The sequence below is a fragment of the Nansenia antarctica genome, assembly GCF_963989245.1.
Source record: "Nansenia antarctica genome assembly, chromosome: 1".
Taxonomy (NCBI): Eukaryota; Metazoa; Chordata; class Actinopteri; order Argentiniformes; family Microstomatidae; genus Nansenia; species Nansenia antarctica.
In genome coordinates this window covers 25969785-25994469 of record NC_137674.1, presented here as the reverse complement: position 1 = coordinate 25994469, position 24685 = coordinate 25969785, and the positions used below count along the sequence as shown (strand labels likewise).

At 45.5% G+C, this 24685-nt stretch overlaps 2 protein-coding genes across 4 annotated transcripts in view; one reads left to right on the top strand and one right to left on the bottom strand.

The window, feature by feature from the left end:
- Positions 1-783: 783 nt before the first annotated feature.
- atl1 (atlastin GTPase 1) lies at positions 784-10658 on the bottom strand (the record flags this gene model as incomplete). The annotated part of the gene is made up of 14 exons (XM_080534747.1): positions 784-897; positions 1276-1290; positions 2118-2549; positions 3364-3435; positions 3535-3591; positions 4286-4413; positions 5455-5593; positions 5811-5903; positions 6165-6221; positions 6407-6457; positions 7200-7304; positions 7716-7850; positions 8320-8570; positions 10625-10658. 14 exons carry the CDS (start codon positions 10656-10658, stop codon positions 784-786), a joined length of 1683 nt encoding a protein of 560 aa, XP_080390873.1.
- Positions 10659-13070: 2412 nt separating this feature from the next.
- map4k5 (mitogen-activated protein kinase kinase kinase kinase 5) overlaps positions 13071-24685 on the top strand; it is a 49457-nt gene continuing 37842 nt past the window's right edge. For all 3 annotated transcript variants that reach the window (XM_080550405.1, XM_080550403.1, XM_080550404.1), the window contains exons 1-2: positions 13071-13211; positions 23953-24010. In XM_080550405.1, coding sequence (XP_080406531.1) covers positions 13104-13211; positions 23953-24010 — 166 coding nt within the window. In that variant the 5' untranslated portion in view covers positions 13071-13103. The remainder of the gene's footprint in view (positions 13212-23952; positions 24011-24685) is intronic.

Genomic DNA, 24685 nt, shown 5'->3' with positions numbered 1-24685 from the left:
TAGTGAGTAGTGACACATTATTAGGACACAGCATCTATTCATTATAAACAAACAAACTCAAAAACAATGCTGGAGAAGCACAAGCCTTCAGCAGGTTGAATTTTAAGAAATATACCTGACTCAAGATAAAATTGAGAGCCTAAAATGATAGACACCGACATTTTTTTTACCATGCTGATGAAATGTGTACACCTGTTATTTCAACATAGATATTTGCTTTCAAACCTTGTACATTTTTACCTAAGAAAACAGCACTTAAATTGATCAAACATGACAATCAATAAAAAATGGAAAACAAGTCGGTAATAGGTCCCCTCATACATGGCCCAATGAGATTAACTACTGGATCTGCAGTTAGCTTATACATCATAGACCTTGCTGATTGGAATTTGCATGTAGAGAGTGTGTTAGTTAGCCCTCTTGGCTGCCAAATACATCTATACAGTGTTTCACTTTACGGAACAGAACAGATTCGAGTAATGCTTCAAAGTCAGAGACAATGATTTCATGATACCCATTGTTTGACGGCAGCCACCCCATTCAAAGGGAGATTCATTCTGCCATTACAGGACCTATATGGACATTACATTGTCCACTTTTGAGCTTTAAAATAGTGAATGCATCACTGGACTGTTCCAGACTAAAACCGGACCAAAACCAGACTAAAAGAATGCCCAGTAGGGTGGTGATGCCCCTGCACCTTCCCCTCCCCCTCTCTGTCCATCATGCTACTTTAAGTGACCCAGTCCCCTGCTATGCACTGACCAGTCCTCCAGCCCCCATTTAGTCCCTCCTCCTCCCAGGCTCCTCTGGCTCCTCCTCCGCCTGGTGCCCAGGGAAGGCGTGGTGGTACAGGTGCCTGTGACTGGCAGCTGCATTGTACAGCTTGTAGAGAGCCTGTTACAGAAGAGAAGTGAATTATGAGCATCTAATCATATCGTGACGTTAGAATTATAAGGTTCTATCTATCTCCATTTTTGTCAAAATTTTGTTTTTTACATAATCTGATCCATTAGGTGTTTATTAATGCCTGTGTGGTTATTTTTAAAATGTTGAAATGTTTGAGTTAGTAATTCATAAAATACAAAGGTTCCATCTCACAGAACATAATGGAATGTAAAAACTTTGACACTCAATATCTCTGAACTACCCTAAACGGAGATAGAACCTTATAATTCTAAACTCACGCGTTGTTGACATACCCAGGATTGAATCTACTCTCTTCTCTGATGATTATTGTGATATTGTGATACATGAGCACTCCTTCCCACTTACCTCATTTGTGCTTCCCTATCGCAAGGCATAGAGACAACGAGACAAACACATAGAGACAGACATCTTAGACACACTATAAGCAAACAGAATATAATATCACACGTTTTTTAATATTTGCTTTTGAACATATTTGTGAACAGGTTTCCTTAAGACCTAAACATTGTATTTCTTAAGAAATATTGTGTCTTTGTATTACTGTCAAACTTAGAGATAACCAGATTATTTTTCAGCTAAATCTTGATTGTGTCTGTGCTTGTGTGTGTGTGTGTGTGTGTGTGTGTGTGTGTGTGTGTGTGTGTGTGTGTGTGTGTGTGTGTGTGTGTGTGTGTGTGTGTGTGTGTGTGAGGGTTGCGCGGCTGTTGCCACCTAGTGGTTGAGATGTTCTATAACTTCTTTACGCCACACTTCACATTGGGATTGTGTGAAATGTGAATCCTTGTGATTAGTCAACTCTCAAATCATTGATGTAAACACACATCAATTTGAGAACAGCTGAAGAACAACATAATAGCCATGAATGATAGGGCCTGGGGTCCCAACATTTAAACAAGCCCTCAAAACCCACCTCTTCAAGCTCGCCTTCACCAGTTAACCCCCTCCCCCTCTCCTTCCCATGTGTCCCCAGCACTACCTTAATTAGGCCCCTATACTTTTTTATTATTTTATTTTTATTTTTTATTATTACTACTCGATCTTTTCAGTTTGTAAAGCGTCTTTGAGTGTCTAGAAAAGCGCTACATAAGTCTAATGTATTATTATTATTATTATTATTATTATTATTATTATTATTATTATTATTATTATTATTATTATGAATGAACTAGGTTGGGGGGGGGACTTACCTGGTCCCACAGCGCTCCAGCCACCTGGTCGATCACAGCTCCCAACTCGCGATACTCCCCAGAGTAGCGGATGTAGGCCCAGGTGCAGAGGGTGATCAGAGCCAGACCCAGGATCATGTTACACACGCTGGCGATGATGTCCACGCCCACAAAGCCTGTGATGCCCGCTGCCACGTACATGACAAAGATGACCACGAAGAGGGTGGCGGGGGTGCGGGCGGCGTGGAAGATGTTCTTGGAGTCGTTGTGCTTGATGTACTGGACAAACACCTCGTCTACCTCCGTCTCCAGCTGCTGCAGGTAGCGGCGGCTGAACTCCTCGCCTCCCATCTTCTTCACCCCCCGGAACACCTGCAGCGCCTCCTCCCTGATGTCAGAGTGTCTGGCCTGGAGCTCGCTGGGGGCCAGGAAGGGCTTGTCTCCCCCACAAACCTAGAGGTCAGAGGTCAGAGGGGCAGAGGTTGTTGGGGACGCTAAAATCGATGACGGTAATGTAAAAATCGATGGCAATGTTCTAATTTAATTAATAATTTTGCCATTTAGCAGACGCTTTTATCCAAAGCGACTTACAATTACGAATTACAGGGACATTCCCCCTGGAGTAACTGAGGGCTAAGTGCCTTACTCAAGGGCACACTAGTAGTGGTGTGGTTTCAGGCGGGATTTGAACTCGCAACCTTCCGATCACAAGTCCAACTCACTATCCACTAGACCACCACTATCCCGTTCTATCATGTTCTGGATGCCGATTTTTCTAAATTTACTTTTTTTTAAAAATATTCATAAAACATTTGGGGCTACAGCCCCGGACGCCCCTGGGCTCACGACGCCACTGCATAGGGGTGAGACTGGATACGAGGAGCAGGGCCCATAAGTTGTGTAATCACAGATTTGTATAATATGATTGGTTCCCAAGAATAGTGACCTCATCACCAAGGAAGGACAGTTCTATAAATATGAGTCCCGCCCATCGTTGGGGGCTTTTGGCTTTTTGGCTTTTGCTTCTTGCTTATTGGTCTGCTCGTTTCTCTCTGCGCTCATGTAACTTTGCTTAATAAAAGGCCTCTTTGGAGACAATTGATTGTCAATTTAAGCTCTTTGTGCTTTATAAGTTTTACTCATCAATCTATTAAGAATCAATTAAATCCACAACACTATCAAACCCTATACCACAGTGTGACAGAAATGAAATGCTGTGGCTAGTACATCCACTCCTTAGTAAAGTGACACAGTGTGTCTTTATTACCGTCTCCATCTTCTTGTTGTACAGGTCCTTGGCTGCGGCCACTGCAGCCAGGTTATTGGCCTCTGCCGTGGCCTTAGAGAGAGAGGGAAGAATTATTATATTTGTCAGTGCAGTAAGAAAGTAAGAATCATTGCAGTGCTGTAAGAAAAGGGGGGGGGGGGAGTTATGTACCTGCAGCATGGATTTGGGGTGTGGCAGCTCTTCACCCTGATATATTTTGATGTATGCCTGGAGAAGAATAGAGAAGAGGGTCACATCAACACATCTTTTGCGCAGAAAAACCCTCCCGACACCCTGGCTAAATGACTCCACCCGCGCTCTTAGATGCGCATGCAGACGTGCTGAGAGAAAGTGGAGGAAGGATAGACTGCATGTCTCCCTTCAAATTCTGCGCAACACTCTGTCCACTTACCAAACGGCTGTCAAAACTGCAAAAACAGCTTACATCTCCAACCTAGTCACAAGCAACTGCAATAAACCCCAGGTTCTGTTCAAGGTCCTAAACTCTCTCATCAACCCCTGCGACACCCCCTCTGTTGTACCTTCACCTGTCCTATGTGAAAGCTTTCTTAATTTCTTTATTAGCAAAGTCTCTGCCCTCAATATTGTCTTATTGTTTAATTGTTTTTAGTCCTTTTATCTTCTCTTTTAATTTGACCATATCTTGTATTGTATTGTATTGTGTGCATTGTGCTTATTTATTTCCTGCATTTTATCTATTTTACAACTGTGAAGCACTTTGGTTCAGCATTGCTGTATGTAAACGTGCTATATAAATAAAGCTGACTTGACTTGATTTTACTTTTGATTGAAGAGCCAGGGCCTCACTTTATTGTGTGGATTCCTTCATGCAGTGCTTGTAAAGATCAGTTAATGCTCAACCGTGTTGGGAGATTTTATTGACCAAATTCATGTCTCTGACCTTGAAGTACTCCACCAGGCCTCTGCAGGTGATGTTGCTGCCGTTGATCTCTTTCACGTCCAGGTTAGCCGGGCTTAGTAGCCAGGGGACCAGAACCTCCAGGTTGTTAATGAACTCCCGGTCGATCTCTGGACAGGGGTAAACAGAGACAATGTTTGGCAAACGACTGTTTAGAGAACAATTCTATCCTGTCTGTCCTAGTCAGGGTTCCTACAAGTTTCAACAAGTCACATTTAAGACCTTTTTAGACCTTTTTTTAGACCTCTTTGAATATAATTTTTGACCTTATCGCAACACCATGTGCTTTTTGTCATCCTCGAGGTGATGAAATTAGGGATTTCACTGCCATACAGACAAAAAAGGAAGCGAATTGGCATTTTTTGGGGTTCCAGCTTGATTAATTTCCGCGTAAATAGGTGTGGTCGGACTGATTTCCTTGCAGGATCTCATTTTTAAGACCTAGCACCTAATTTCTAGACCGAATAACTGAAATTCGGGACCTTTTTAGGCCCTACAATTTGGTTTGCTGGATTTTAGGCTTTAAAGCCCAATGCACACAGCGTGCGATTTTGTCGCACCGCGAATTCGATTCCATTGTTTTGAATGAGACAATGCACACGGCGTGCGATGCGATATTGTCGCACGACAACATTCGATTCTCCATTCACACCCACACACTTCAGTGGTGTGAATTGAGAATCGAATGTTGTCGTGCGACAAAATCGCACGCCGTGTGCATTGGCCTTAAGACTTTTTAAGACCAGCACGGGAACCCTGCTAGTGTGTCAATTTGATAATTCACTTCATGTTTACTATTGTGTGGATTCTGACTTAAGACAATCATACCATTTGCTTTGAAAATAAAATGTTGATTACCAGAAAGTGCTTTTTTTTAAAATTCAATGTTATTATACGCATTTAGTTGCTAGTTCGTGACGCTAGAATTATAAGGTTCTATCTCCATTTTTGTCAAAATAGAGTTTTTTACATAATCTGATCCATTAGGTGTTTATTAATGCCTGTTGTGGTGTTATTTAAATACAAAGGTTCCATCTCACAGAACATAATGGAATGTAAAAACTTTGACGCTCGATATCTCTGAACTACCCTAGACGGAGATAGAAACTTGTAATTCTAAGCTCACGAGTTGTAAAGGATTGAAATATTACCTTTGAGTCTGCCATCAAAGTTAGGATTAGTGGCCACTTTGAGGCCCGGGTGGGGCATCAGGAAGCAGGAGATGTTGGTGAAACAGGAGTGGATGTGTTTACGGACATTCTGCAGCTCCTCGTGCTGGTTCTCTGAGATCTGCACCACAAACACACACACACAACCACACACAACCACACACAACCACACACAACCACACACAGCCACACACAACCACACACAACCACACACAGCCACACACAACCACACACAACCACACACAACCACACACCAAACAAATCCAGTATGTAGCCTTTTAGTTTCAATTAACTACATGTTGTTGATGTTTTTATTTTCATCATCAGTGACCTCTGACCTTCAGTCTCTTCTCAAGGAACATCATTCCCCCTTTCTGTCCGTAGGAAAACTCGTAGGGAAAGCTCCAGTCCCGCACTAGGAAGATCATGGACTGAAAAAGACACACACATCTGCTTCATAGTGGTAATAACATTTACATTGCTACATTTGATAATAGATGGTACTACTATCCAGACCAGCATACTCTTCTTTTACATCAACTATAATATGAATATCAGTAGTACTACATGAGGGTGGTTTAGTCATTCTAAGTGCCGGAGAAATTCGAAAAGTTCCTTAAGTAGAGGGGATGCAAATAGTTCCTTCTCTTGGAACAGATGGACCTTAATCACAGGAAAGGAAGATGTCATACCTGGAATGGTTTAAGGAATGTCTCCTCCATTGCTAATCTGCCATACTCAGTAAAGAGCTGCAACCCCCAGGGCAGAAAGGAGAAGAAAGAGCAGTGTAGTGTATTGTAAAGAAAAGTGTACAGGTATTGTAAACAATCAGGAGTTTTAAGTCATTACGTCAAGAAGAACATTTCATTTCAGTGATCCATCGACTTTGTGTGAGTGTCTATACTGGAAAAACCTCTGTGGTGCAATTATGTACCTGCAAGTGCTGAAGGTCATCTTCCTGCACATTCTGTGAGATATTATACACCTGAGGAAGAAGACATAAATTGACATTTCCATACAATCTGAACAGCAAATTATTTGCACTCTGCATGCATTATTCCCATTGGTACGTCACCATTTCCTCACAAAGGTTTGTCCCTAATACCTAGGTAGCTCATTGTAATTTGTGTGTTTGGGTGTGGTTGTGTGGGTTGTTGGGGTTGTTGGGGGCGCGAGGTTGGTTGCAAGATGTGGCCTTGTTGTCTTGTTTAGTTATGTGTTTTAAAAGAAAACATAGAAACATTAGATTAAAAAAAAGACATTTCCTCACAAAGGTAAACCTGAACGTGGCACAGTTGAGTGGTTGTTGTCAAGGTCTTTTCAAACCTTCATTATGTACAGTAACTGGAAAGAGAGGCCAATGTCTGCGGTCCTCAGACATGGGCCTGCTCTCCACCCCCCGCACCAACCTACGGACCTTCGGGGGCAGAGCTTTCAGTGTGGCAGCTAGCCACCCTCTGGAACTCTCTCCCCACAGCGATCCGCAATGCCCCCCTACCCTGGACACTTTTAAATCATCCCTCAAAACCCACCTGTTCTCTAAGGCCTTTGCCCTCTAGTCTAGTTTGTCGCTCTCGCTGTCTCTGTTTCTTTGCTTTGTTTTTCTGTTCTGTCTGTCCATGAAATCTGTTAAGCGTCCTTGGGTTTGAGAAAGGCGCTATATAAATCTAAGATATTATGATTATTATTAATGTGGCAGTCGAGATGCCGAAGCATTTGTACTGTACCTGCATGGAGCTGATCATGGTGCTCAGTGCAAACACAGTAGCTGAATCCCTCAGCGTGGACTGGCTGTCAAAGGTGCCCTGAGTGTCCATGAGCAGAACAGCCACCTAAACAATGAGAAAAAACAAGTCATGTACCCGCACCAACCTACGGACCTTTGGGGAAAGAGCCTTCAGCGTGGCTGCACCTACCCTCTGGAACTCTCTCCCCATAGTGATCCGCAACGCCCCCCACCCTGGACTCCTTCAAATCAGCCCTTAAAACCCATCGGTTCACCAAGGCCTTTGGCCTCTAGTCACTGTTTCTGTTTAGTTTTGTTTGTTTTCTGTTTTGTCTGTCTGCCCATTTCCCCTAGAATTGTAAAGCGTCCTTGGGTTTTATGAAAGGCACTATACAAATCCAACTTATTATTATTATTATTATTAATAATGTATTCAACATACTGTGTTATTCATTTTCGACTGTAATAACACATCATCATCTGACTAAACAGTGATTAGGATTAGCTCAGACCCTACCTTGCGTCCATCTGGCTTGTCTACCAGGAAGACCTCGCTCCAGACCTGAATGCCGGTGGTCTCCCGCTCCGAGCCGCCCCTCCAGGAGAACCCAGTCAGAGGCTCCTCAGGCTCCCCCAGCCACTCTTCAGATGCCTGAATAAACACAGGTACACATACATACATACAGATGAGTCAGTTCAGCATTGAGCATTAAAAGGGATAGCTCATGAACCCATATCCAGTGGCGGACTCAGGCTGTTTGAAGGTCAGGGGCGAAAAAAAAAAAAAAGCACCTACTGCACAACATGGGACCCCATCAGTGCACATGGTCAAGTTTAGACCATTGGAAGGATAGCCAATAGGGCACATCCTCTAATTTTGCCACTCTAAAGGGCACTTTAGTGCAACGTTTTTCAACTGTGGGGGCACATGGTCAAATTTAGACCATTGGAGGGGCACCAATAGGGCACGCCCTCTAATTTTCTCCACTCAAAAGGGCACTTAAGCGGGACGTTTTTCAACCGTGGGGGTACCAGGAGGGGCGGTCGCCCCCCCCCTGAGTCCGCCAGTGCCATATCCCATCTGGAAGACAAGCCTGACCTTTGAGAGTAGCCCATCTCACCTGGCTGTACATGTACCGTAGCATGAAGTCCATAAGGAAAGATTTGCCCTTGCGGAACGCCCCCGCCACAGATATGGCCACCACTTCCCGGTCCTGGACTTCCTCCGCCAGCAGGATGCGACTCAAGGCAACCTCGTCCAATTCAAAGGTATGGTCGTCCTTGACAACCAGCACCTGTATGGGGCGTGCTCGTCCATCTGGCTCCTCCTCCTCCGAGCTCCAATCATAAACACTTTTGTCATTGAAGGACCCTGTCATATCACAGAGGGTGGGCATGGATACAGAATGAATTAATTACCAATGCACAGAGAGAGAGAGAGTGAGAGAGAGAGAGAGTGAGAGAAAGAGAGAGAGAGAGAGAGAGAGAGAGAGGAAAGACCTCCTGTAATAATTAATCTTAATATTCGTTAATATTCGTTAATATTTGTTCGTTAACTCTGTGTTCTATGTGCCCATGTTATCTGTTGCTTGTTGTTTCTGTGTTTTCCATTTCTCCCATATTGTCAGCGTCTTTGAGCCTCGGAAAAGCTATATAAACTATATAAATATAATGAATTCGTATTATTATTATTATTATTAGTATTATTATTATATAAAAATATATATCACTTGAAAGAAGAGAAGAGTAGTGCCCCAACATTCCTTAGATTGTCTGTCCATATTTTTCTTTCAACTGTCTTTGTCACTACCAGTGCACAGAAGGGACAATATTGCTAGGAAAGGCAAATGCTTTTACTTGTAGTTTTTGGGAATTTAATTGGAATAAGGAAGTGACCTTTAGTTATTGTTAGACAAAACCCAATGCCAGGCCTGCCACAAGGCAATGAAACAAGCTTGTTAAATCCATAATGCCTCTCCATCAGTTACAGATCAATAGATATCATCAAATAGCTAAGCGGCGTGTTAAATCCAGTCATGATTCATGTTGCTCATCTGTTCACATTACAACGCCTGTGTGTTGGGGTTTGCTTTCCGGACAGTGACTCAGTGTGACTTGCTGTCTACTGTCCCCTGTGGCTATGATGTAGACTGTGGCATCCTAGCATCCTTACATGAAAAAGATCAGGCATCAAGTCATCATGATATGATTATTTCCTGTATTCTGTATATTGAATTACATTATTTTCTTAACAAAGAACAAGAGGAAAACATGGCATATAGCCAATTTACTCTCAACACTCTGGATATCTCATCACCCACAACCACTTTAATAAAAAATGGTTTAATTAGATAATTTCTGACTAAACAACACACTCATTAAGACAAAATGACAAACGGGGGGTGGGGGTGGTGGTCGTGGGGGGCGCACTTTGGGCATTTAAATGAATGCAGAGTGTAGAACACAGTTAATAATGTATACAGGGATACTCCAGTTTTTCTTAGGACTGGACTGGATCACACACTGCAGGACCAAAGACCTCCTAGGCCTATCCTCCTACATTGGTAGATGTGTTCCTATTCTGCACATAAACACACCCAACATGCAAACTGCTGCTCTCATTGCTCCTGCTTGAAAGCTGATTTCAGACAGAAATCACTAAATAGCTTAGAGTCTTCCATAACTAGGTCAATGCTCAACTCTCTTTGATAATGAGCTGGTGAATGTTGCCCTTCTCAAGCTCATAAACCACTCATATACAGTAGTTACCATAATGCATTATGTTAAGTGCCCGACAATGCTCATGTAGGCTGAGTGAGATAGACGAGTGATGATGATGATGATGATGATGATGATGATGATGATGATGATGATGGTGATGGTGATGATAATGATGATGATCATCATCATCAAAAAATGGTATAGCACAATTATGATTGTGTGCTTATCAGACAAATATGACATGATATATACGGATCAACCGTAAACAAATAAACAAACCAAATAGCCAGTGACATTGAATTTCAAAGACGATCTGTTTGCATGAGGCCTTGCCTCGCCTTGACTGTTATTTCACAGATATCAACATGTGAAAAAAAAATCCTCAAGCAATGTTGTCCTTCTCTGCTATAATACGTTCAAAGGGTGTGGGGGGTTCGGTCACCCAAACGCTCTGGCCTACAGAATGAATAGACGTTTGGCTGTATATATTGCCATATCAGCTGTGCGGCGCTAGGACGATGATGGGTTCATCGTAGCAATTCAATAGGAACGAACTAGGGTTGTTTCTACAATGCGATGGACAGCCACAGCTCCATCGTGTATGGTAAACATCTGATCAGCTGCATTGCTGAGGCTTTAACACACAAGAAATAGGATGTGCGTCTTAAAAGGACAATTTCGTCATCGTCCGAAATGACAACTCACCCCAGCTATCTCTGTCTTTTCGGTTTCTCGCCATGATGTTGGTTCTTAACCCCTCTCTTTAAATATTATTCTTGATCCTAAACGACAGTCATGTAGGCACGGGAGCTCAGAGAGGATCTCTTCAATTCAACACCTCAAGGATGCTCTCATGTAAGGGAGGATGATGGAGCGTCGCCCTCATCCCAGAGTTGGTGCAGGGTTGGTGTGAGCCGCTAGGGGGCGTGGTAGTACTACTACTGTCAAATTCAGCTCCAGCTCAGTATGAAATAATGAATGATGAATGAATGGTCTTTATTGTCATTAATACAGTACAGGTACCATACAACAGAATTTAGGAGGGGGGGCTCCCCTGGTGCTAGGATTTTTTTTATTTTTTTAAACTAAAAACAAGAAGGGAAAAGAGCTGGTTTACATAAATAAAGGCTATATACACTATCCACTATACTATACTACTATACTATACAAATAAAACACTGTGCTGTACTCTATGCTATGCTATAAATATCCTAACATTTCCTATCTCTGAACCTTATGTACACAAGGGTTGTCATATTGCACATAGTATTATTGCACATTCATTTAGAGTGTCGCAGTTTGCAGGTTTGAAATGTTCACAGTTGTATTTCAATATTGCACTTATGATTACAATCTAGTAGCTGCCATCAAATTGTCTAGATTGTCCAGGGCCTAGAACCTAGGTCTTTGCTGTGTTCAGGGCCTGAATGGCCCTGGGGTAGAAGCTGAGCTTCAGTCTATTTGTCCTTGCGGACATGGTCCTGAACCGCCTGCCTGAGGGCAGCCGACCCTCAGGACCATGTTCGGCTGCCCTCAGGACCATGTCCGCAAGGACAAATAGACTGAAGCTCAGCTTCTACCCTAGGGCCATTCAGGCCCTGAACACAGCAAAGACCTAGGTTCTAGGCCCTGGACAATGTTCGTATCCAGGGTGGGATGGGTCCCTGGAGATCTTGGAGGCCTTCCTGAGGCAGCTTGTGTTGTACAGCTCTTCCAAAGTATGTGCAGCCTTGAGATGTCCGCAGTTGTCCTCTCTAATTAACCATGTAATGGTTGTTTTTGTTCAAACCTTATGACAGTTTATGAGCGATAAATTGCAAACTTTCCGGAACTCATAAATTCTACAAAGCCAAAAACATTTAAGTAATACATCGCTATAGGTCAGTAGGTGGCAGCATTTGCTACTGTATTGTATGGATGGGCATGCAGGGCTAATGTGCAGTATTGTGTTGAAACGGTGTTATTTTGGTTCTTTGGATTGTTGCAGCAAAAGACAGTTTCGGGGTTTCTTGCAACGTAGAACGCTTCTTTATTTGCTTGTGTGTGTGTGTGTGTGTGTGTGTGTGTGTGTGTGTGTGTGTGTGTTGTATGAATGGATGTTGGATGTATGAATGTCCCTTACTTACTGTGTATGCAACAAGCTTTACTACTAGTCTAACTCGAGCTGTCAACAAGAGGAAATGACATGGGGTGCGTTCGTAAATTTGCTCTGAGATCGCCGGATCGCACACTGGGTTCAACGTCATAAAAGGACCAAGTAATTTGATTGGGCAAGAGGTATCCCGTGAGTGTTGATCAGATGTCCAGAGCGTATTTACGAACGCACCCATGGTAACGTTGAGCGTGAGGATGGAATTGAGAGAGAGAGAGAGAGAGAGAGAGAGAGAGAGAGAGAGAGAGAGAGAGAGAGCCAGCACAGCAGAAGTTTACACTTTCTCTGAGGGACAAAGAATTGCTTCTTTTGGATAAAGACAAAACAATTCGACGCCATGATATCGCCAAATGCTGCACACTGATCCGTCTGTAACATTTATTTGCGTTACAAATATGCTATAAAAGGTACGTTAACATCAAACTTCAGACAAAATTCTTATCGATGGTCAACGTTGGATTAGCTAGCTAGCTAGTAGCTAGCAGTGTGGTACGTCTGGTATCACCAGGAGAGACGGGATGAGTCGCAACGCTGTTTACTTGTTGCTAGCCGCTCCTGCCTTGCTTTGACTGTTTTGTGCTTTGCTACTGTCTTGTTGGACAGTTTAGTCTAAATGTATTAACTAGTTAACTAAGCTAAAATAGCTAGCTTATACAGGTACAGTATTAATAAATTGAATGATCCTCTCTGTCTGTCAATCCAACTATTTCCCTCATTGTTAGCTAGTCAGTTGCTTTCCCACGACTCGTCTTATCTATCTGCTATGTCAGTTCCCAAGGCAGGGTAATAACATCACTTTGTCCGGGTGAATTCAGTATGTCTATTTTAGTCGGATTTCATGTTTTCTCACTCACTTTTGTCCTCCTCTTGTCTCCCCAGCAGGAAATGGACCAGAGGCCACACTGGGAAGCAGCATCCCTGCAGCGTTAGACATCGCAACTTGACGCCTTCATCACTGAATTTGTTTTTAGCGACCTAAATGTAAAGAGGGATTGGTATTAACGAGCTATCTAACTCAGTTGGTTAGCTGTCATGGAGATCTTCCCCCGACCTAGCGGTGAGATTCAGAGAAGAAACCCACAACAGGACTTCGAGCTCATTCAGCGAGTTGGCAGCGGCACATATGGAGATGTATACAAGGTATTTTGTCCTATTCATTTTATCAATTGAATTGATATGGGTAACATCTGATTTTATGCGCGGCACCGAATAGCCTATGGACATTTGACTGACCAAAACAAACGTGGCCACTTCTTGTTGTGAGACATGAGCATCTTTTCCCATTGAAGTCCAATTGACAATCCTGCCCAATTACCATGTCAACATTTGGCTTCTCCCGCATAGTTCAATTCCCTCTGCAGGTAGTCTCAGAGAGCTATATCTGCTTACAGGTCAAGACTTTCCCTCTGTAAACGAAACGTAAACAATCCTCACCATCAGTGTCCCTCTAGCCTGGCCCCAGAGTCACAATTAGAATCAGTTGTTTGCTAATAGCAGTAGTGGTTCACTCTACAGGAGCATTTGAGCCTTTTGAACTGAGTTGAATAGAAACTACAGTAACTTGGTTTGGTTTGGTTTGTTTTGAAGTTTTTGTCAGGAAGTTGAGTCATCTACTATCAGTAGGGATGCTCCGATCTGGATTTTTGGGGCCGATACCGATCACCGATTTTTTTCCTCAAGATCAACCGATACCGATACCGATACCGATTTTTTTAAAAATACATAACTGTAGGCCTACTGACTGGATAGCCTACATATTTTTTGCTTTTTAGACAAAAGTTTTGATCCATTAGGCACCAAGCAAACGCAGACCCATTTTTATGGCATAGTAAAAGTCTGGCCTATCACCCAGTTAGGGCCTGAAGCCCAAGTCAGTCGATATGGCTGTATAAAAGACATCATAAACGTGGCCTTCATGGTTTACATACTGTTACGTCCTCCTATGTTTTCTGTTCAGTTATCTGTCTTCCCCAGAAAAAAAAAAAAAAAAAAAAAAAATCGGTTTTTGCGATCGGCCATTTTTGCCGATCACCGATCGAGTCATTTGGAGTGAAATCGGCCGATTTAAATCGGTGGCCGATAAATCGGAGCATCCCTAACTATCAGATGGTTTAATTTACTCCTGTTGCTGAGACAAGCATATGCCCACCACATTGTGATTTTATGTTTACTATGGTACATTGTCCCATGTACAGTACAGCAGCTGAAAGAGGCTAAATGTGATTCACATAAGATCCACTTACATTGTTTATGGAAGATCCTTTTCTTATGTCTGAATTCAGATGTTGAGGCCATTCTGTGTAGCCCAGGATCTGTTATGAAGCATGCTGTATTTAATGTCAAAAGTGGTAATGAAAAGGGGCGTTTTCCTTCCCTACTGTGTGTGTGCATCCTTAACCCTGAAGTAGCCTATTATGAACATAAGCATGACTTTTTTATTGATGCACCTAGCTGGGGGGAAGTTCAACGCTCAATATCTTTCTTTTTCTGGTAGAACTGTGAGGAAGAGAGAGCGTGTTCAAAACGTAATAATCCCAATTATTAAAGTGTGGTAATAGTAATAGAGTGCTGCTATAAGATTGTAGAACCGCTAACACCAGACCAGGGTTGCATTTAATTGGACTGGGCAAATGAAAGGGAGAATGTATGAGCAGGGTTTTTTGGGGACATGTTATAAAAGAAAAGCATCTCAAAAAGGGAATATCAACATCAAGTTCAACATCAGTGTAATGTTGTTTACCCGTTTATGGATGACTGAGCAACCAATTTGAGGTGTGATTGTTAAAGCAGCCTGTCATGCCCGCCGCCCTCACCTCACAAAGCAATCTCTGGCAGGCCAACCCCAGACAGGCCACTGGTGGAATGCAGCGCCTGGTATTCTACCAGAGCACGCAAGCCTAGCAAGCCCCAGACTGAGGCAGAGGCAGAGTGAAATACGACCAGGCCCCTGTCTAAACATGCGCTCAGTATGGGAGTGTTCTTTGCTGTACTGACAGCGGAAATACTTCACATTTGAAATTCCTCCCCCATGCCTTTGGATCACTTCTGTGCATAATTGAATTTGTCAAACTGTGTTGAATGTTGTATCTTTACAGCTAGGACTGTAAATGTAAATGCATCCTCGTAATTTCGAGTGTTTAATGTTTGTTTATGTTTGTTGTTGTTGAGAAAACTACAAGCTGGTTTTGGAAAAACTCTGTAGATTTCTCTGTTGTCTTTCCAGTAGAACAGTCAGTTGAGCTTGATCTCAAGACAGACATCAGACACACCTGTTTAACACAGTGATAGATCTTGTGTGACTTTTTATTCTCTAGAGATTTGGGGATTGGCTGCATGCCCTTCACCTCCCTTCTAATTGAACTCTGTTCAAGCCTGTTATTCTGTATTCTCCTTTACAAGTTTGGGATGAAACATTTGCTCAAGTCAGGGTGAATTTCCTGAACAGCTCGTGAGCTTAGAATTCTAAGGTTCTATCTCCATTTTTGTCAAAATTGAGGTGTTTACATAACCTGATCCATTAGGTGTTTATTAATGCCTGTGTGGTGTTATTTTTAAAAAAAATGCTTTTTTTAGTTAGTAATTAATAAAATACAAAGGTTCCATCTCACAAAACATAATGGAATGTAAAAACGTTGACGCTCAATATCTCTGAACTACCCGAAACGGAGATAGAACCTTATCATTCGAAGCTCACGAGCTGTAAACATAATGTTGTTGTTATTCAGTAGATTAACCGTTCATTACCAAGCTTAGGGTTGACAGGGTACTGACTCAACAATACAATGTTCCTGAAGATTCTGTAAAATCTGTAAAAGATTCTGTAAAATCAACTGATGAATCCTAAGATTGGTCTCAGATTGCTTTGAAATGGTTTGTGTAGTTAGAAACAGATAACAAGTGTTCCTGCATAATTACTTTGTAGAAATATAGTTTTGTCCCTGAAAAATTATCTTAATTGATTATACACAAATGTATAATTTGCCATTTTCCTTCAAACCTGAAATCTGATTTGGAGTAAAATCCTATTTGATAGTGATCAACACATGAGTAATCCAAACCATTGGTCATAAGTCACCCACGAACCCTTCGAACCCCTCCTTTAGAAGATGTTGTAGGTCGTTATGGAATAGCAGTTCTCTATGTCTGACAAGTAATATGAAGTTGCGGCTTCTAGTGCAATCTAGTGGACAGAGTCTTGTACTATCACACACTAGAATGGGATATTTTAAATGTTATTTTAAAAAAAAATTGGGGGGCATTTAGCAGACGCCTTATTCCGAAGCAACTTACACTCAATACATTTGACTAAGCAAGTGAATCATCAATCCACCAGTCGTAGCAGGAAGAGTAATCCAGCTCAGGCCATTGATAGAAGGAAAAACCTTCTTCTAAACCTAGCCTTTTATTTTTTATTTTGTATATATATATATCTAGACACCGGAGAAACAGAAAAACAGTACAAGGGGGGCAATATAAATTTTTAGGGGACACAGTAGAGGGGAAAAGCGGGTGTCTTCAGGAGACGTAGTGCTGGGGGGCAGTAGATGTCTCAGGAGGAGCAGTTAAGGTGTAACCTGAAGAGATGGGTCTTCAGTCTCCGACGGAAGATGGGTAGTGGACAGGGAAACCTCCAGATTACCAGATTTACCAGAAGTAGGCCTACATTAAATAGTATGAAAAACAATGCTCCAAGACAGCTTCATATTACTTGTCAGACATGGAGAACTGATATACCATACTGGCCGATGAAATCTTCTAAAGAAGTAGTTTGGAGGGTTGGGGTGACTTTTTACCATTGTTTTGGATTCCTCGTGTCTTAATCATGATGAGGTAGGACTTAGGTAGGAAATTGGATTTGGGGTTTGGAAACTATTGAATATTATATGAGTCTGACAAAATGAAAATGGCCAATTTGTTCAAATCATTACATTAAAGAAACTGATTATATTATTTCTTATTTATCTTCTCTGTTTCTACTACAGAAACTATTTGGGGACAATTTGATTGATCTGGTGGGTGTCATGGCTTGTTGATTTGGCATGGAGTGACCCCAAAACACTGTGTGTATGTTACGGTACATGTGGGAATACGGTACATGTGGGAAAACTAGGGTTAGGGTTAGGTGCTAGGGTTAAGGTTAGGGTTAGGGGTAGGGTTAGGGTTAGGGTTCGACATGCCAGCATGTACCAAGTCGACGTAGCACCTAACCATAACCCTAGTTTTCCCACATGTACCGTTCTATATCGTGGAGCTCCGCCCCATAGGGGAGCTCTGCTCCTATTGGTTTACCCGCTACCTAAAGTAGCCAATGACTGAATTTTTCAATGCCTGCGCCCGCCTGGGGTGCTATATAAAGGGGCGTACTTCGCTCCATCATTCTCCCAAAAAGTTCAGCACGGGTTTATATCTGAAGACTGAGAAGGACGACTACTAAGACTGGAGGACCCGCCAGACTTTTCCCTTCAAGATGGATCGTCCGCCGCCTATGGAGAAGTTCCTCCGGGACGCCTGCCGCTGCGACTTCCAAGCAGAGGAGGACGCCTTTCAGCGGAGGAGACTTTTCCCTTCAGCGATGGATCGTTCGCCGCCGACCACGAAGAAGTTCCTCCGGGACACCTGCCGCTGCGATTTTCTAGCAGCGGAGGACAAGCAAGAACGGCGTTCTGGGCAGGCACCTCCCCAAGTAGGGATGGTCCCGCCCGCTCAGCCGGCCCTGACATCACGCCGCCCTCACCCAGCTGAGTGGTCGGTGCCGGTGTCAGAATCAGAAAGCTCTGATGAGAGCGAGCGGCAGGTAGAGCACGTGCTCCCCGCCCTCGCCCCCCCATCACTCCGCCACGACTTCCAGGGCCTCCTGGAAGCTGCGGCAGGCGTGTTGGCAATTCCCCGTCCCGCCTCCCCTCCCCCAACGGAGTCCTTCTGGGAGAAGGACCTGTTTTACGGGAAAAGGGCGAAGCGACAGGACCAACCTCCTAACGCTGTCCTCCCGGGCTTAGATAAGTTCGTGGAGGACAAGTGGGGAGAACCACTCACAGGCAGGGCGCCGGTGAAGGCGTTCTTGCCCTTTACCAGAGTGGAGGGGCTCGCGGAGGGGATGACCAACGGCTCCCCGCCGCTCGAACCAGCGCTAGCCGCCTACTTGGTACCGGGGTCCAGCACCTGGTCGGTGCCTAACAAACCTATGCCGCCCAACCAGCGTGACAGGTTTAACGCCACCCTGGTAGACAAGAGCTACGCTCTCGGTGCGCAGGCGGCGGCAGCGGCGAATAACATCGCCGTGTTTAACGCCGCCATTGCGAAAATCACCACAGACCGACCCTACGGTTTGTCTGCAGCGGAGACGGTGCTTCTGAGCAAGCTCAGTGCCGCGACGATGTACCTGGCCCAGGGCGTCGCGGTTTGTGGGGGTCGCCTGATGGCAAACGCGGTGGTGCAGCAGCGACAGATGTGGCTGTCTCTCACCACCATGACCGGGGCGGACCGGATGGCCCTACTGAATGCTCCAATAGAGAGACAAGGGCTATTCGGTCCCGCCATGGACACCTTGACGGTGCGCCTGGCCGCGATGGAGGAGGCTAAGAGGCACCTTGCCAGCCACCTCCCCCTCCAGCGACCCTCCACCTCTTCTTCTTCCGCCGTGGTGACGACTAGACCGTCAACGGCTGCGAAACGGAGGTTTCGGTGTGATGCGGCACTGGCTCCACCTCTACAGACGGAGCCATGCCCCACTCGGCATCCCCAGCCCCCGCCGCTGACCACTGGGAGGGCCCACTACGGCCCCCCACGGCAACGTGGCCCGGTTTCACTGGCGGAGGGGTCGGTAATGACCCCACCACCGGTTTCCTCTTCATGGCTGCTACCTCATAAAGAGGTAAAAGAAGGAAAATCCCCACCTTACTTTTTCAGTAAAGATGATTTTCCCATGTTATCTACCGGAGCGGAGACCCGCCTGCCTTGTCGGAGCGTGGTCCAATCGCTACCGGTTAGAAACGAAGCGGAGACTGGCCCAGCGTACCAGCGTGTGGCCAGCTCTCTGCCTAACAGACTTACCCCTATCACGACACAAACAGGGTTAAACACCCCTGTCTGTAGCCGTATAGAGGGATCGTTATTTACATCAATAACCCCTCCATGTCTATCAGGATCTGGCCCAGCTCATGAGCGTGCGGACGGTCCTTTGATTATCAGACATAATAAACCTGCGTCAATAAAGGGCATTGTTACACATAGCAAACACTCTTTACAGACGGCAGCCCATCCCTTTCGAAATGACCCCACCTTGGGCTGTGCCACCTCCTCGGTGTGCAGCGGCGGCTGGGGTCATACAGAAATTCAAGCTTTTTCTGTCGACTGCACCACAACAGACGGCCCAGCCGCTGTCGTTGCGTTATGCAGAATGGCTAGAAGGGGCAGGTATTCTGTCGGGCTGGCTGGACAGGACATTGAGGAGGGGATATGCACTACAGTTCATTCAGCCTCCTCCGCCCTTCAGGGGCGTGAGAGAGACTGTTTTGTCCTGCCCGATAAAAACACGTGCGCTCCAGGAGGAGATTACGAATCTCCTAACAAAGGGCGCAGTGACAATGGTTCCGAGGGACCAGTGGGACGTGGGGTGGTACTCCCCGTATTTCCTTGTCCCAAAGAAATCCGGAGGCATGAGACCCATACTAGATTTAAGGGTCCTCAACGAGAGAGTGGCGAAACGCCCCTTTCGTATGTTGACGACGAGGCGCCTTCTGTCTTGTATACAGAAAGGCGACTACGGAATCAGCATAGACCTGAGGGACGCGTATTTTCATGTGCCAATCACAGAGAGGCACAGGAAATTTCTACGTTTTGCCTTCCAAGGGAAGGTTTACGAGTACACGCGCCTGCCCTTCGGGTACGCGCTTGCTCCTCGAACTTTCTCCAAATGCGTGCAGACAGCACTCGAACCACTGAGGCGAAACGGGATACGCATATTAGCTTATCTCGACGACCTACTGGTCTTGGCCCAATGCCCAAATCGAGCCATTCGGGACGCAACCTCACTGGTGCAGCACCTCACTCAGCTGGGGTTAGCTGTCAACTGGACAAAGAGTGCTCCGTGGCCAGCTCAACAGTTTTCCTATCTAGGCATTCAGTTGGATACTGCCAAGATGAGGGCCAGTTTATCGGCACCACGGAGAGCGACACTGACGTCAGCTCTCCGGGTGTGTCGAGTGACAAATACAATCACCGCTCTGTCAATGATGTCCTTACTAGGAATGATGTCTGCGGCCCATGTAGTGGTCCCCTTAGGCCTATTACACATGCGCAGACTGCAGAGGTGGTTCGCACGACTGCGACTGGATCCAGTGAGACACCGTCGCAAATTGATTGTAATACCGAGATCGGTCAAGACCGACCTGAGCTACTGGAGAGACCCGCGCGTCATCGCGCGCGGAGTCGCCATGGGCAGACCGGCATCCCACTACCCAGTCTTCACGGACGCGTCGTTGACTGGGTGGGGAGGAGTGTGTCAGGCAGGTTCGGTGGCAGGAAGATGGGGACCGTTAGAGACGCGTCACATCAACCTGCTGGAACTCGAGGCGGTGAAGTTAACGCTACTTCACTTTGCCCCAGTGTTAAAGGATCTGGACGTGTTAGTCAGATCCGACAACAGGACAACAGTAGCATACATCAATCGTCAAGGGGGAGTACGCTCAGCGTCACTTCATCGCCTAGCGACAGATATATGGCTGTGGGCTGTCACACACCTGAGTTCGCTAAAAGCTCTCCACATTCCAGGTCTGCTCAACGAAGGAGCAGATCTGTTATCACGGGGAGGCCCGAGGGACGACGACTGGAGGTTAGCACCCTCCATTGTGTCTCTGATTTGGGCACGGTTCGGGCAAGCAGAAGTGGATCTGTTTGCGTCCCGGACGAATGCGCAGTGTCGCCTTTGGTTCTCCCTGCGCGAACAGGACAACCCGCCATTGGGAGTCGATGCATTCGCACACCACCCATGGCCGAGGGTCCTGTTATACGCGTTCCCACCCCTGACATCTATCCTCCCACTGTTGGCACGAGTGAGGTCAGAGAGGCTAGAGTTAATTCTTGTAGCCCCGGACCGTCCCGGAGCCCCGTGGTTTCCGGAACTGATGGAGATGTTGGTAGAGGGCCCATGGCCCATACCTCATCGACAAGATGCACTCTCTCAGGCCAGAGGCTTGGTGAGGGGGCCGCCGATGATGGGGGGCCCCCTCATGGCCTGGTTACTGAGAGGGATTTGTTAGAACGCAGGGGTCTGACAGACGCGGTCATTCAGACCATTCAGAGTGCGCGCGCGCAATCCACTGCAAAGGGATATGCGGCGCGCTGGCGAGTGTTTACACAGTGGTGTGAGGGACAGGACGTTGACCCAGTCTGCTGTCGGGTCGAAACGTTCTTGTGCTTCTTACAGTCGCTGTTTGACAAGGGATTGGCGGCGGGAACTATTAAAGTTTACGCGGCTGCCATCTCAGCTTGTCATGAGGGTTTTGCGACAACGACACTGTTCAGTCATTCGCTGGTTAAGCGTTTTTTGACTGGAGTGTGTAGGCTTAGACGGCCTCTTAGGACTCTAATGCCAAAATGGGACCTGTCGATTGTGCTAGAGGCGCTGTGCGTGCCCCCATTCGAACCCATTGACACTGTGTCGTTGCGTTTATTGTCTCTCAAGACGAGTCTACTCCTCGCCTTGACTACGGCTAAGCGAGTGAGTGATTTATGTGCTCTCTCGACACGGGCAGATTGTTTGATCATATCTGATGACGAAACAAAAGCTGTGTTACGCCCTAACCCGGCTTTTATCCCTAAGGTTAATCGTGGGTTTAGGGTTCAGAGCTGTGCTCTGAGCGCCTTTTTTCCTCCTCCTCACGACGGAGAGAGGGAGAGGCGTTTACATTGTCTATGTCCGGTGCGCGCGTTGGCACAATATGTGAAGCGCACGGCAGGACTGAGATCTTCTCCCCAGCTTCTGATCTGCTACGGCGGACAGAAAGCCGGGGCACCACTCTCGAAGCAGAGGCTGTCCCATTGGATTTGCGAGGCTATTAGCCTCGCATACGAATCGAAGGGGCAGCCCGTGCCGACTGGCATTCGGGCTCATTCCACCAGGGGCATGGCCACATCAGTGGCCATTCTCAGGGGAGTGGGAGTGGAGGAGATATGTGAGGCGGCGTCTTGGTCGTCGCCATCACCTTTTGTACGGTATTACTTGAAAGATATTTCTTCCTCATCCTTTTCTCATTCTGTCCTCAGTTTTGCTGATGACTGATGTAGTGGGGAAGGCACTTGGATTACCCTGGTCATGGGGATTCTATTCAAGTGCTGTCAGGATAAATACGGATGTGCCTGGGGAGGGGACCCTCCTCTAGGACATGTTCCGTTAGATCAACAACCCTACGTGCTCACGTATGGGTTAGATCAGTGATATTTCTTCCGCATCCTTTTCTCATTCTGTCCTCAGTTTTGCTGATGACTGATGTAGTGGGGAAAGCACTTGGATTACCCTGGTCATGGGGATTCTATTCAAGTGCTGTCAGGATGAATACGGATGTGCCTGGGGAAGGGACCCTCCTCCAGGACATGTCTGTTAGATCAACAACCCAACGTAAGGGTTAGGTAAGTGATATTTCTTCCTCATCCTTTTCTCACTCTGTCCTCAGTTTGCTGAGGACTGAGGTAGTGGGGATGGCACTTGGATTACCCTGGTTGGGGATGCTATTCAAGTGCTGTCAGGATGATTACGGATGTGCCTGGGGAGGGGACCCTCCTCCAGGACATGTTCCGTTAGATCTACAACCCTGCGTGCTCACGTAAGGGTTGGATCAGTGGAGCCGACTCGGTGTGGGTTGGGCCAACTTTTTAAGGTTGTCTTGAACCAACATCAGTGGTCAGCTCCGGGTGCCGCTGAGATTGTTTTCGGATTAATAGTCTCAGTGGGGGTACATTTGGCCTCGCTCGCTCCGCCTAAACCAATAGGAGCAGAGCTCCCCTATGGGGCGGAGCTCCACGATATAGAACGATAGTTATGGAGATAGACTCCAGTTCTATGAGTGGAGCGGAGCCCCATAGGGCTGCTGGCCCACTTCGACTCGTTCAAACCCGGCTGTTTTGTATGTTTGGGAGAATGATGGAGCGAAGTACGCCCCTTTATATAGCACCCCAGGCGGGCGCAGGCATTGAAAAATTCAGTCATTGGCTACTTTAGGTAGCGGGTAAACCAATAGGAGCAGAGCTCCCCTATGGGGCTCCGCTCCACTCATAGAACTGGAGTCTATCTCCATAACTATCGTATTCCCACATGTACCGTAACATATACACATTAGGGGATAAATGACTCTGCCTCGATCTCTTGCTGTAGGAGATTCTGTTTATCTGTTTGAGTCACCAGCACATTCTGTGTTGAACGATGGGCACGCTAGGGGTTTATGGTTTATGGGTGACTGAGTCGTCAGTCCAGTCTGCGCACTCCCACGGCTTAGCAGCCACACTGTCTTGAGCTGGATTTGAGGCTGATTGTGACCTACTTCCAGATGAAAATTTCACGACCTAATGGTGGAGCCCCTGGTTCTGTCATCAGATTTTTGAAAAAAACCACACTGATTTGAACATGTCAGTCAAAACATAATTGTGACATAAAAAGTAACTAAATGGATGGTATTGTCCTAACATTGAAAATCGGGCCCCCCCCCCAAATTCCTTGGTAAAACTGTTTTAACTAGACTGTAATTCACAATCCTCTCTTTTGGTTTTGACCGTGCCAGTATAGGAAAGATCAGGAACATGTTACTAAACTAATAGAATTGCTTGGAAGTTCCCTCTATGATTTATCACAAAGTTAGCATTGCTCTCAATCGTTTGTTTTGTTTTTCAGGCTCGCAACATACAAACAGGAGAGCTCGCTGCTGTTAAAATTATTAAGCTGGAACAAGGTGAGTTGGATCTACCCACAATGTTCTCTCCCTACCTTTTCATGAATACAATGAATCATTTTTTTTCTTCTTTTGGTTCCAAACCAAGCAAATATAATTTGTAATTAATTGATATTGTCATTGAAACAACATGAGTCTGTATGAGACAAAACACAACTTTGTCATGTCTCACTCAGTCAAGTCTAGAGGCATTGTTTGAATGACTCCCTTCTGGACAGCGGTACAGAGCCACCAGGTCAAAAACATCACGCCACTTGAACAGTTTCTTCCCCAAAGCCACAGCCCTCCTCAATAACTCCTGATCATTGCACCTTGCACTTTACATGTTCTTGCACTAAGTTGTACAGTATATTTATTCACTCATATTGGTACTGTATATTTTGTCTTGAGTATTGTTGTTATTGTCGTCTTGTTGTCCTATGTACTGTAGCTTGTTCAGCACGGTAGAATACCAAGTCATGTTCCTAGTGCACTGCACATGGTGAATAAAGTTGAATTGAATTGAATACTTCACAGTGAGTGTACTTGAAGCTCATCTGAAGCAGGTTGTTTATTAGTGGGAGGGGGGGAAATTATGTTTGGGGTCTGCTTGGCCCCTGCATGGAATGGCTTTTCACTTGATGACCCACTGACAGAGTTATGTGATCCAGATTAGTGGGATTACCAGAGGGCTTT